Source organism: Hordeum vulgare, chromosome 4H, assembly GCF_904849725.1.
Source record: "Hordeum vulgare subsp. vulgare chromosome 4H, MorexV3_pseudomolecules_assembly, whole genome shotgun sequence".
Classification (NCBI taxonomy): Eukaryota; Viridiplantae; Streptophyta; class Magnoliopsida; order Poales; family Poaceae; genus Hordeum; species Hordeum vulgare.
The window spans coordinates 435,920,447-435,933,065 of NC_058521.1; the positions used below are offsets into that span (position 1 = coordinate 435,920,447).

Genomic DNA, 12,619 nt, shown 5'->3' on the forward strand with positions numbered 1-12,619 from the left:
CCGCCAGGAGGGGCGCCACATAGTGCGGCGCCTCATCGGGCTCACGGACGGCGGCTAGGACGCGTCTCCGAACGTGGGGCCCGTTTCCACTGTCTGTCCCGTGGCCGTGGGTTCCCGTTTCCTGGTTTCCATCCATGACAGGGGCGTTTTGCTTTGCCTTCATCAATGTACTGATGTACAGGAACAGGGTGTGAATAATGGAGACTGAAGCTCCCGTGTGATCTCCTTGGTACTTCGCGTAATTAGCCCACTGGCTGTGCATAAACTGTAGCTTTTCGCCGCACAGGTGCGTTCTGTTTTTATCTACTATTTTTTCTGTATCGAAGTACTTGTAGTTGAAGGAATTTGTACTAGTTTTTTCTGCTATAAGTATTTCGGTATAGAGGAAGTAGTCACCTGTGAGTTGTGGTGAGGTGGAGCTGAAGATCACGTGGTATAGCGTCTCAAAACGATTTGTTTTAGTACTACTTGTTTCTCTACGAACGCTTCCCAAATGACGCATCATTCCTTCTTAACCAATCACCCTTATATATATTTAGAAAAAAACTACTATTTCTACAGCTACGCGTTTCCCTATTTTACGTTCCTATGGCATGGAGTTAACTCTAGCTGCTAATCAGCGTGGAACATGGCCTTGCTTAATTAAGATGTAAACCGCGTGGCAGTGTGGACTATGAAGACTTGAAACCCAACTACCAGCGTAATCCCCGCGGTAGTAGCAGCTTCACAATAGTGGCCAGGTATCCAAGCCCACGCCCACCTCACAGGGGTACGTGCCAGGCCAAGAGGTCCACAGTGTCTTGCCGCACAGGTGAAACCGTGTACGCGGTCTCGACGCTGCGTCCAAGCACATGAATGTGCACAAGCCCAACGCAAAACAGACTGAAGAACTGAAGCCGGAGAATTTACCGTCCTGATGAGCATTGCCAAAAAAGAAAAATGATGGAGAATACAAATTTCCTCAGCCAGTACAAAAGAGCCGAAAGTCACTGCACAGCAACTAGCCTTGAAAATCAAGACACAACCAAGCTAAGAGCATCTCTAGCAACCCTCTATAATCATTGAAACTGTAAAATTCCGATCGTAAATTTTTTACGGTGGCCTAAATGAGACTCGTGATCACTATATCTGCGGATTCGGCTTCTGGATACAGGTCCGAACATATCCCTCCGCCGCCGCAAAAAATCCCCACCCCTCACTGCCGTCGCCTCAGATCCACCGCGCCCCTCCAATCCGCCGCTTCGCCCCTTCAATCCACCGCCCGAGATGGCCAACTCCGATGGCCGTGGCAACGACGACCCCGAGAAGGCGCGTTGCGTCAGATCCGACGCGACGCGGAAGCGTGCCGCCCTGCGGTACACACGCTGGGGCTAGTCGCCGCCTTGAGACAAAGGAGTACGACCGTGCGCGCAGCCGCCTTTTCTCTGTCAGCTCCTCTGAGGCATCGAGCTCGCACTAGCGCTCCTCCCTCCCCCAGGTGAAGAGGGAGCTGCCTTTGGTAAAGATGGAGCCGGAGGCCGAGGCAGGGGCGAAGCGCTGTGCCGGGGGCGTCGTTGGACCGAAGGACTTCATCCCCCCGACGGAGGCGGACACCCTTTTGCACGTGTTGTTAGCACGCAGTGCGCGGGAGGCAGAAAAGGACCGGCAGCGTCGCCGGAGGGACGAGGAGATCGACACCGTGCTCTACGAGCAGGGTGTCGCATCGACCCTCGCCTTCGGTGACAAGGTGGAGGAGTGGCACCACGAAGCCACTGAATATGAGCGCATGCGCATCTACATCAACCTCTGCTCCTCCTCCGACGACCAAGCGCTGCCGCTGAACAACTACCACACGAGCTTCGGTAAGCTCAGTTTTGCGTAGTGCGGTAGGGTAGTTATTAGCTCCGGTGAGCTCCGATAGGGTTAGCTTAGCTCGATCCTTCTCTAGTAGTTGTGCAAAATAAAATGTGGTATGTATGATCATGTAGTATGTTATGAACTATGAATGATCATTATCGTTGCAATTTTTATCACGAAAGTTTTTTTAATTATACAGTTTCATATACGGGATCTATTCTACAACACACGATTTAGCCCCGTAAAACTCCGCTTGATCAAACTGTAAATGATTTATGCGGGTCAAAAAAATACGGGCTCTGTTGGAGATGCGCTAAGAGGGGCACTAGCCCGAAGCTTCCCGTGAAGTTTCACAAATCATATAAACACAGAAAGCAAACAAATTTCTTATACGACTCCGATTCATGGGGTCACATGGCACTGCCACAAATCCTGGCTGACAACTAGACACAGCGGTCACACGCTGGAAAACCCAAGCCTGTCATGCCACTATGCAAGTACTACCAAACTGCTTGCCAAACACCTACAGCTCTGTTGTCATATAGCTGCAGCCTCGGGAATCCCTTGTTGCTTTTGTGCTAAGGCTTCGCTGAACAAGACAGTTCACCTGAAATTTTTTTTGGAATCATGCAGCATGGGAGATATGCAAACTGAACAAAACGAGCCAACGGTGACCGCGCTACTTCAGATCACTGCTGTCACCAGTCACCACCTGAGGAGATTATAATATCGTTCGGTACTGATTGGTGTGATGCCATTAGCCCAACAAAGAATTACCTGCTTACCACGAATGATCCATCAAGAATGAAGAGGTAGCGGCCACGAAATAGCAGGGCTAGATTGCCCACCTGCCAAAAAGAATTAGACAGCACAACAAAGCCTAGATAGACGAAGCAGGTCCAGATCCAAGGACCTTCGAAAAGTCAAGACCCAGTCTGGATCTTCCCAATTAACGGCATACTGTAGAAGGCATGCTTGAAATAATAATTTTATTTATATTACAAAAGCAATAACTGAATTTTTCTACTAAACAGGCGAGACACTGCTGGTATTTTTAACTTCTTTTTGTTCTTTTATATAAGTTCATTTGTTTTCTTTATTAAATACGTTTAGTATTACTCAAGTATAGAGAACAGATCTCTCCAAAATGTCTGGATGCTCACCATGCACACCTGGGTCTCCCCATGATCCTCACAGTTGTTCTTCTGAATAAAAATGTTGAAGGTACTAGTGCCTGTTGACTAAGTTGCTTCCTAACTCAGAAGACAAGATCCCCAAAGAGTAATATACATACAATGTGGACCATTTATGTAATTTTAGAACTCTAAAAATTTCTAAAGGAACGAGCTTACTATTGCATATAGAAATATAACTGTAGAAACATCTCCAAAATGCTACTCCCTCCGTCCCAAAATAAGTGACTCAACTTTGTACTAACACACTAGTTCAAAGTTAAAATGAATATAAGTCTAGCAGAACAGGCTACTTGTCTGCTTGTTGCTATATCCACAGTATGTACTATCCAACCAGAATTGAATTACTACATGAAAGGCCATCTGCAGGTAAAAAGCTGAACAAGAAAAAAATGTCACAATCTCAGGCTGATTTGACTTTTCAAAGGCAATCATTGGATTTGCATGGTCACAACTTGAAAATCATAATAGCTGTGGCTCCAAGGTCTCACAGCTTCACTCAAAAGATGCCAACCATCCTGATTACCAGAAAGTATGACATGGCACTTACAAGATAACCCAACTACATTCCAGTTACACGTTCATTCTAGTTTTCTACGAGGAGATATGAAAACTCTTGGTACTGACATAGTTTGAGATGCCCTTAGCCCTTGAACTGCCACTCCCTACGGCACATGGGGCAAAGGGGGGTTGATGTTTGAGAATTGACCCACTTGAGTATGCAGTGAAGATGGAAAGCATGGTTGCAGACACCCCAAATGATTGGGCAATCATCACCAGGGAACTTACAATCAGTGCAGCAGCCGTCAAAAGCCATCCTGCATATGCCACATGTCTCATCTTGTGCGTCCCATGTCCAAGAAGCCACCGCATGCCACTGAAGAATTTTGACCTTCATGGTTGTTACCTGGAATATAGCAGCAGATGCAATGCATGAGTCATGAGAACATTGTACTAATTGTGGCTTATCAGATACTCCCTCCGTCCCATAATATAAGAGCGTTTTTGACACTACACTAGTACGGAGGGAGTAGCAATCAAGAAGGAATAAGGCAGACAAGAGAAGAGAAGTTCACTAATTAAATGGTCCGAAAGAACACAGAGTATACCAATAGGATGGCTCAAAAGTCCCAACTACTAGCATCCAGAAAGCGACATGCTCTACACATTTCCTCACGATATGCAGGGGCGGGCTTAACATAAGACATAGGAATACAGTTGAACCATTAGACTTGGACTCGAAAGAGGGAAAGATTAGTGTGTCAATAACCAAGTTCCCCGATTGGATTCCAGTATCTGATCAAGCCGAAGTAAGCAAGTTCCGGATTCGAGTTTCCTTTTCTGACTAGAATTCAAGTAGGATTCCACATCCACTCGGTATTCTAGCTGTACCAAGTCTTTTTCTTCACTCTTTAGAGGGAAAGTATGCTTTGGATTTGCTCAGTGATACAGGTATGCTTGCCAACCCTGCTGCATTGTCTTGATCGCTCCCTGGGATTCGGGACTTGGATCTGGGAAAGAAGGCTTAAGAAGAATATGACTCCATACTAGTAGTAGCATGTTGCACTAGACTCATATGATTAGGAAGCGATAGAAGTTACCGAAAGCAAAAAAGGATAGGGGCAAGAAAAGGGTTTGAAAATTCATTCTCACCCCTACAAACTTTCTTTTCTTCTTGGCGATGTGTTTGCACCAGGACAACAACTCTCACAGCTCAACTGAGATCGATCTTGTATGCTTGGGAAGAACCTAATGGATCCACATATGAATGGATGGATTAGAATGGCTCAAGGAGGAGGATGCAGTGTTATCTCCGGAATGGATTTACCATAATCAAGAGAGATAAAATTGACAGATTTTTTTTTGTCTGTGTGTGTGGTGGGGGGAGATTGCAAGAACAGGAGGAACTCTATACAGAGGAAACATGATAACTAACTTGGAAGCAAAAGTAGCAACGGAAGTAGGAATAGTCGAAGGAGTAGAGCAGTGCTAGTCATGCCAGACAAGGAATCAAGACACAACTCAAAGATAATCCTCCTTCTTTGATTACTATCAAATCTTCTTCACTATTTAGTGCGTGGATTTGGGGGATCTTTCAAAAACCCTAGGTCGTGGCCTCACCGCTGCTTTTTAGTTGCTGCTGGGAAATCGTGGCGCTAGCTGACGTGGCTTTGGGTCGTAGCCTGGCGCGAGCCAGAGCAGCAAGGCAGGGGCGAGTGGCACGTCCGCGCAGGCGGCGCCGTGGTTGCCTTCCCCTCCACTGCTCTGACCGGCGGCGTGGGGGCCTGCTGGTTTTGCTTCAATAATGGAGGTGGTCCTAGGGTTCTTCTAGCGTCAAGACGGTGTTCTGCTTGATGTCGACCCTCATTGATCTGGTCGTTGACGAGTCCCGGAAGGCTCCACCGGAGATCTCCTTTGGGTGCTTGATGCCTGTAGAGTGCTAGATCGGATGAGATTCTGTCGTGTGCATCCCAATTTCAGCCCGTGTGGCTTCAGGAGGGCATGACATGAAGCTTCATTGTCTGTTGACATCATGGGACATGTTGGTATTTCGATTTCCATGATGAAGACAATAGCGGAGAAGGTCATGGTGGCTAAGGTCTGAGGCCTAGTAATGGCAGATCAAGTCTTCCAAACGTTGAGGACTTTGCTTGGTGTTTTGTGACTTGTAGCAGCGGCATTGGTAAGTGGAGCCGGCAGCACAGGAGGAGTACAGAGTCTTAGCTTTCAGGGTGAAAACCCAAGGTCTGGCCTTAATTGGTTGTGCTTCGGTGGCCTTGTTGAAGGCATTGTTTTTTAGCGCGGATTTTCTCCAGGGTTAAAACCTAAGATCTATGATTGGGAGGCGACGACGCTTGTGCACTGTTTTCTTCTTGGAGGCTTCACTTGTGGAGAATTTGGACTTCGGTTGTTGTCTTCGTGGTGGTTCGTGATGCTGTTACAAAAAAATGACCACTGTAGCGCGATCTTTTGTTTCTTTTTGTTCTTCTTTTTGTCTTTGGGCTGTGTGCACATCCATAATGCCTTTAGGACATTGCGTTGCTGCAGAGGCTGGGTATAATTGATATCTCCGCGATATTAATATATTCTATTTGTAAAAAAAAAAAAACTTGCCAAGCCCTACCGAGCCAATTGCCGCTTTACCATCTCCATACCAGAAGAACACCCAGAAAATAACGAAATAGGAGCACAATAGCATGGAAATCCACAAGAAGAAACCCCAGAACCAGCTACTTCCCCGTTACTAAAAGTACTGTACAGAGAACGCTTGGAATTTGAGCAAGGCATTTCCTCGAACACCTTCAGTGGCCGATGTTGTCCATGAGAAGAACGCCACGCAGCAGCGCCTTCAGTGGCCGATGTGTCCCAAGATCCATGTCAGCCGGAAGCACTCACAGACCAGCACATGTTCGATTTCGGGTTAGAATGCATTGGCGATTTTACAATGGTCGAGGTCACCGGCGAACTCGGCTTTGGGGAGGGAGCGGCACAAGATAGGGCTAGGGATAGTGACGCGGTACCTTGACGGGGGCAATGGATGAGACACGCGCGGGCCTCAGGCCGCCGTCGACCCGCCTTCGTCGCCGCGTGGACGCGGACTCTGCTCGTCTGCTTTACCTCCCCGTCCCAGTCAATCACTCGGGTGAGGGTCTGTCCGGAGAGGCGAGGGGTGGGACCGTGGGAGAGAAAAGGTCCAAAGGGAGGCGTGAAGGATGGGCCTAAACTCAAGTCTGTAAAGCGGGCCGTGGCAGTGGGCTGAACCAAACCGAGGAAGCGTTGTGGGTTCTGGCCTTCTGGGTTGTGGTGCTGCCGGTAGGTTGTTTGAGAACTGAGACCAGCACAATAGTACCACCTCGCCAGCGGGAGCGAGAACGAACGGGAGGCTGGCTACATAAGAGACCGATGGCGCAGCGGAAGAAAGCACGCAGCTGCGTGACGAGCACAAAGCGAACTATTCTTTCGCCTTTTACTAAAGAATACCGTGTGCACGTCACAATAAGCAGCATACGCTAATTTTTGGAGGGTGCCTTCCTCTTTGAAGGGGGCCCATCAAAACAAAATTTTAATTTTTTATGGTTCCTGTTCTATGAGAGTCCTATTCTATGAGAGACTTCCATAAATCAAAGTTCTAAAACTAATATAAGAGTATTTAGAACACTATTTTAGTGAAATTTAACTTATATTAGTGGCATTTATTTATATTGTAATCTACTACCTTTGTTTAGGGGAAATTTAGGGGGTTGTTGTATGTATTTAGGGGACACTAACTAAGTACTTCCTACTTAAACTAATATAAGAGTATTTAGAACACTATTTAGTAATCTAAACGATCTTATACGTATTATAGAGGCAGTAGTACTGTATGACGGAAGTTAAATGCCTGTGTCGACAGAGGATTTTGGACGAATTGTGGTTCAGCAGGGTGTCACATGCATCTCTGCCTGTTGCGGTACCAGCACAGCTCGATCTCCGTCAGCTTCCTGGACTAATTTCCAACAGGCGCGACCCGAGAAAGGCATCTTTGCCACCCCCTCCAGCCGAGGGGACAACTCATTCCAGATGCTACGCAACGCGGCTTGACGGTCGACGCCCCCCAGCCCTGGCGCATCGTCTCTTTCTGCGCACCAACTCATGTCATGTGCGCATCGACCATTGCCTGATGCAGCACCAGGAATCTTTCACGTGCGCATTTCATCCACCCAAATGGAGAAGTCGCATGTCTCAAATTTGTCACTGAACTTAATTAGACAGGTTAGGTTATGCACGTAGAGGAAAAATACTCCTTTTTTGCTAACTTAGAAAAGGAAATTATCAGTTGAGAGCAGTGGGCAGCTGTTTCATAAGTTGGAGACAAATTGTCTCCGAGGCTTAGCAAATTGAAAACGGTTGGCAGCAACGGCGGTACAAAGCCTCCATCATACAGAAGTGGTATGATACGCCAATTGACAGGTTCCTGGTACGCCAATTTCGGAATGACCCATCTCCCTCTCATGATTCAGTTAACCAAGCCTCCATCATACAGAAGTGGTATAAAAAACACCTCAAAACATCGAAATACATATGCAGCATGGCGTGGCGTAAGGAGAGACATATGGCGATATCATGAAAATTAATCATGTGCTTTCCAAAGATTCAACTCCTGTTGACACATTCTTGAAATAACTAGGCTAATTAGCAGACAGTAAGAACAGCATCTGCAATCAAAGCAATCTCATGAGGAAGCTCTTCAATTTTTGTTTCCTATAAACCTGACCCAAAAGTTACCCTCACAACCTCATGGACAAAATCCTTCCATGCCTTGGGAGCAAATTAGCAAAGGCAACAGCATCCCTTACTCGCACAGCTGCAGCGTCTTCTTCCATCCCAATAGAACTAACCCAAGATCAAGGATTCTGGAAGAGAGAATTGATAAGGGATAAATTAGAGGTGAGGTTGAAATATCAGGACCAAACGGCAATTGGCACTAGTAATATGTTGTACTACTTGGAAAGGGGAGCATAAGTGGAAAAAATAGTTGTGATCAATTTGGTACTCGTTAGAGATCTGTCCTGTCCTATGTAGTAGGAGTACTGCTATTTCCTTAAATAAACTTGCATAATGGAGGATGGAACAGAGTTGCAGTTATACTAACACGTACGAACCGGGAAAATGACAGAAATTTTCGGCCAGAAATGAAATCCCTTCTAGTAGTGTTTATTATAGAAGGCTAACGGGTTTGCGATTTCTCGGATGAAACCCGTTTCCATGGTGGAAGGAGGGGTCCTCCATGATCGGGTAGCCCCACAGGTGATTCAGGATGGTGAAATTAAAAGGAGGGGAACCAAGGGAGAAGACCGAAGGTGAGAGCAGCCAAGTAGAGGAATGGAGGTGATCCTTACCAGCCATGGATGAAGCCGGTGCACTTGTCCTTGATCCAGCGGAATCCCCGGCGAAACGAGGCCTTGACTTTTCCCTCCACCGAGTATGCCTTGTAGCTCGCCACCCGACGCCGCCTCTTCACCTCCGGGTCGCTGAAGCACCAGGCGGAGCCTATCCCGCCCCCGCCTCCGCTCTTGGTGACCGGCAACGGCGGCGGCGGGGACCTGGTGGGCGGCGGCGGCTTGACGACGAGGTCGATGCGGCGGTCGCCGTAGGGCACGATCTCGTTGCGGTAGGGGCGGTCGTAGTCGCCGGCGGAGGAGGGCGCGTAGGGGCGGTACGCGCGGTCGTAGTCGGCGGCGGCCATCGCAAAGCCGCCCAAGGAGCTGCGCTTCGGGGAAGAAAAAGGAAAATTCCGCTGGTGCTTCACTTGTCCCCTTTTATTCCCCCGGTGCTTTGATGGAAGAAAAAGGACTAAAAGTATAGGAGCTGGCGGTGGGGACTAGGAGCGAGTCACCTCTCCTCCTAGCTATGAGCTGACGCCTTTTTTGTTTGACACGAGAGGAAAAGAAAAAAAATTATGTCGTGTGACATCACTGCAACTCCTACGAGCTGCCCCATTCTGTTTTTTATTGATCGTGCGTCTAACACGAAGATATAAAGACAAAGGTTGTCGGGCTTTCTTCCGGACCGAAACTAAAAAGATATATGGGGCAAATGCGTTGTGTCCTGGGATCGTGTATGCCGGCCCAAGCGACTAGATGGGCTTGGCATGATCGATTTATATAAGCACGGGATTGCTCTCAGACTCTGATGGGAGTGGCTCCGATGCACAGATTGCTCCAAGCCTTGGCAAGGGCTAAATCTAACAATGCATAAGCAAGTTGCTCAGGCGTTCGGAAGTCTTGTTAAATGGAAGTTAGCAGAGGGTGCCCAGGTCTTGTTCTGGAAAGACAGACGAATAAACAACGCAACAATCAACGATATTGCCCCTTTGGTGGTAGCTAGGGTCACAAACCCAAGTTGTCAACAAGAAATTGGCTAGAGACACACTACACATGCACGCTTGGATGAATGATATCAAAGGAGAGATGTGCACGGAAAGCCTGACTCGGTTCATAATGTTATGGGAGATTCTCATCGAGATGGAGATAAATCCGAAATCTGAGGACATGCCGATTTGGGCTTGGAACGCGGGAGGAGTCTACACGGCATCATCGACATAGAAGATGCTATGTGAAGGTGGCACTAGATTCCAATCCTATGCTGCCATATGGAAGAGTTGGGCCCCTCTGGCATGCAGATTATTCATGTGGTTGGCGGTACAATACCGTCAGTGGATATCGTACATGAGTACTACGCATGGGTTGCAAGATGTGTACCTCACCCTGCTACTTGTGCGATCAAGAGGAGGACATGATCGTGTTGGGTAACGTAGCATAAATTCAAAAAAAATTCCTACGCATATTCAGATCTTCCTATGGAGAGACCAGCAACGAGAGAGGGGTGAGTGCATCTTCATACCTTTGAAGATCGCTAAGCGGAAGCGTTGCTAGAACGCGGTTGATGGAGTCGTACTCGCGGCGATTCAGATCGCGGTGTGATTTCGATCTATGATAACTATGACGACGATGACGACAAGGATGACGATGACGACGACGACGATGATAAAAACAACAACAACAACATCAATAACAAAACCACCACCACCACCACCACCACCACCATAAACAACACCACCAGCAGCAGCAACACCACCACCACCACCACCACCACCACCACCACCAACAACAACAACGACCACGACGACGACGACGATGACAACAATGACGAGAAACACGACAACGACAACAACACCACCACCACCACCACCACCACCACCACCACCAACAACAACAACAACAACAACAACAACAACAACAACAAGAACAACGAAGACGACGACGACGATAAGGACGACCACAACAACAACAACTACAACAACAACCACCACAACAACAAAAACAACAACAACAACAACAACAACAACAACAACGACGACGACGACGACGTGTCGAACCACGTCACCTCCGCGTTCAACACACGTGTAGCCCGGTGATGTCTCCCACACCTTGATCCAGCAAGGAGGAGGGAGAGGTTGGGGAAGATCTCTGGCAGCACGACAGTGTCGTGTCGATGGAGAGACGAGGTCTCCCGGCAGCGCTTTGCCAAGAACCGGCAGAGAGGAGGAGAAGGAAGAGCAGGGCTGCGCCGAGGGAGAGGAAGATTGGTCTCTCCAACAGCCCAAAGTGCCCACTATATATAGGGGGAGGGAGGGGCTGCGCCCCCTTGAGGGTTTCCCTCTCCTGGGAGGGGCGGCAGCCCTAAATGGGGGGAGGTGCGACGGCCAGGAGGGGAGGAGGGGTGGCGCACCCTTCTGGTGGGCCTTAGGCCCACCTGCGCTAGGGTTCCCCCTCTCCCCTCTTCTTGCGCCATGGGCTGAGTGTGGGGCGCACCAGCCCACCTAGGGGCTGGTTCCCTCCCGCACTTGGCCCATCTAGCCTCCCGGGGTTGTGGCCCCCTTCCGGTGGACCCCCGGGGCAACTTCCGGTGGTCCCGGTGGTCCCGGTACGTTACCGGCGACGCCCGAAACACTTCCGGTGTCCAAAAACATCCGTCCTATATATCAATCTTTACCTCCGGACCATTCTGGAGCTCCTCGTGATGTCCGGGATCTCATCCGGGACTTCGAACAACTTTCGATAACCTCGTACAACAATTCCCTATAACCCTAGCGTCATCGAACCTTAAGTGTGTAGACCCTACGGGTTTGGGAGACAGGCAGACATGACCGAGACGCCTCTCCGGCCAATAACCATTAGCGGGGTCTGGATACCCATGGTGGCTCCCACTTGCTCCACGACGATCTCATCGGATGAACCACGATGTCAAGGATTCAATCAATCCCGTATACAATTCCCTTTGTCTGTCGGTATAGAACTTGCCTGAGATTCGATCGTCGGTATACCTATACCTTGTTCAATCTCGTTACCGGTAAGTCTCTTTACTCGTTCCGTAGCACGTCATCGTGTGACTAACTCCTTAGTCACATTGAGCTCATGATGATGTTCTACCGAGTGGGCCCAGAGATACCTCTCCGTCACGCGGAGTGACAAATCCCGATCTCGATTCGTGCCAACCCAACAGACACTTTCAGAGGTACCCGTAGTGCACCTTTATAGCCACCCAGTTACGTTGTGACGTTTGATACACCCAAAGCACTCCTACGGTATCCGGGAGTTGCACAATCTCACGGTCGAAGGAAAAGACACTTGACATTAGAAAAGCTTTAGCATACGAACAATACGATCTAGTGCTATGCTTAGGATTGGGTCTTGTCCATCACATCATTCTCCCAATGATGTGATCCTGTTATCAATGACATCTAATGCCCCTGATTAGGAAACCATGATCATCTATTGATTAACGAGCTAGCCAACTAGAGGCTTGCTAGGGACACATTGTGATCTATTTATTCACACATGTATTACTGTTTCCTGTTAATACAATTATAGCATGAACAATAGACGATTATCATGAACAAGGAAATATGATAATAACCATTTTATTATTGCCTCTAGGGCATATTTTCAGCAGATCGATCATATCTTGCTACAGTGCGTATTCACGAGGCAGGTATGGTACCTTTGCTTCACCAGGTTGGGCTTGGACGCACAACTATGTCCAACACC

The 12,619-nt window shown here is 48.3% G+C and overlaps 2 protein-coding genes and 1 non-coding gene across 5 annotated transcripts; 1 reads left to right on the forward strand and 2 right to left on the reverse strand.

The window, feature by feature from the left end:
• Nucleotides 1-3,441: 3,441 nt before the first annotated feature.
• On the reverse strand, nt 3,442-9,258 carry LOC123448847 (anaphase-promoting complex subunit 11-like). 3 transcript variants are annotated; one of them, XM_045125872.1, is made up of 2 exons: nt 8,909-9,258; nt 3,442-3,936 (listed from the first exon to the last, which is right to left on the reverse strand). In XM_045125872.1, exon 2 carries the CDS (start codon nt 3,925-3,927, stop codon nt 3,673-3,675), a length of 255 nt encoding a protein of 84 aa, XP_044981807.1. In that variant the 5' UTR covers nt 3,928-3,936; nt 8,909-9,258; the 3' UTR covers nt 3,442-3,672. The 3 variants fall into 3 exon arrangements, with proteins under 3 accessions (XP_044981807.1, XP_044981805.1, XP_044981806.1); XM_045125870.1 differs by lacking the exon at nt 8,909-9,258 and adding an exon at nt 6,551-6,688; XM_045125871.1 differs by lacking the exon at nt 8,909-9,258 and adding an exon at nt 6,330-6,535.
• On the forward strand, nt 6,957-7,076 carry LOC123451508. The gene has a single exon (XR_006632363.1). It is a non-coding gene; the product is annotated as a U5 spliceosomal RNA (small nuclear RNA).
• On the reverse strand, nt 8,905-9,255 carry LOC123448846. Its single transcript, XM_045125869.1, has one exon. The coding sequence runs from the start codon at nt 9,253-9,255 to the stop codon at nt 8,905-8,907; it is 351 nt and encodes a 116-aa protein (XP_044981804.1).
• Nucleotides 9,259-12,619: the final 3,361 nt, after the last annotated feature.

Bases quoted from the DNA above. Each gene is read 5' to 3' on its own strand.
- LOC123448846 (XM_045125869.1), bottom strand. From the start codon at position 9,255: ATGGCCGCCGCCGACTACGACCGCGCGTACCGCCCCTACGCGCCCTCC.
- LOC123448847 (XM_045125872.1), bottom strand. From the start codon at position 3,927: ATGAAGGTCAAAATTCTTCAGTGGCATGCGGTGGCTTCTTGGACATGG.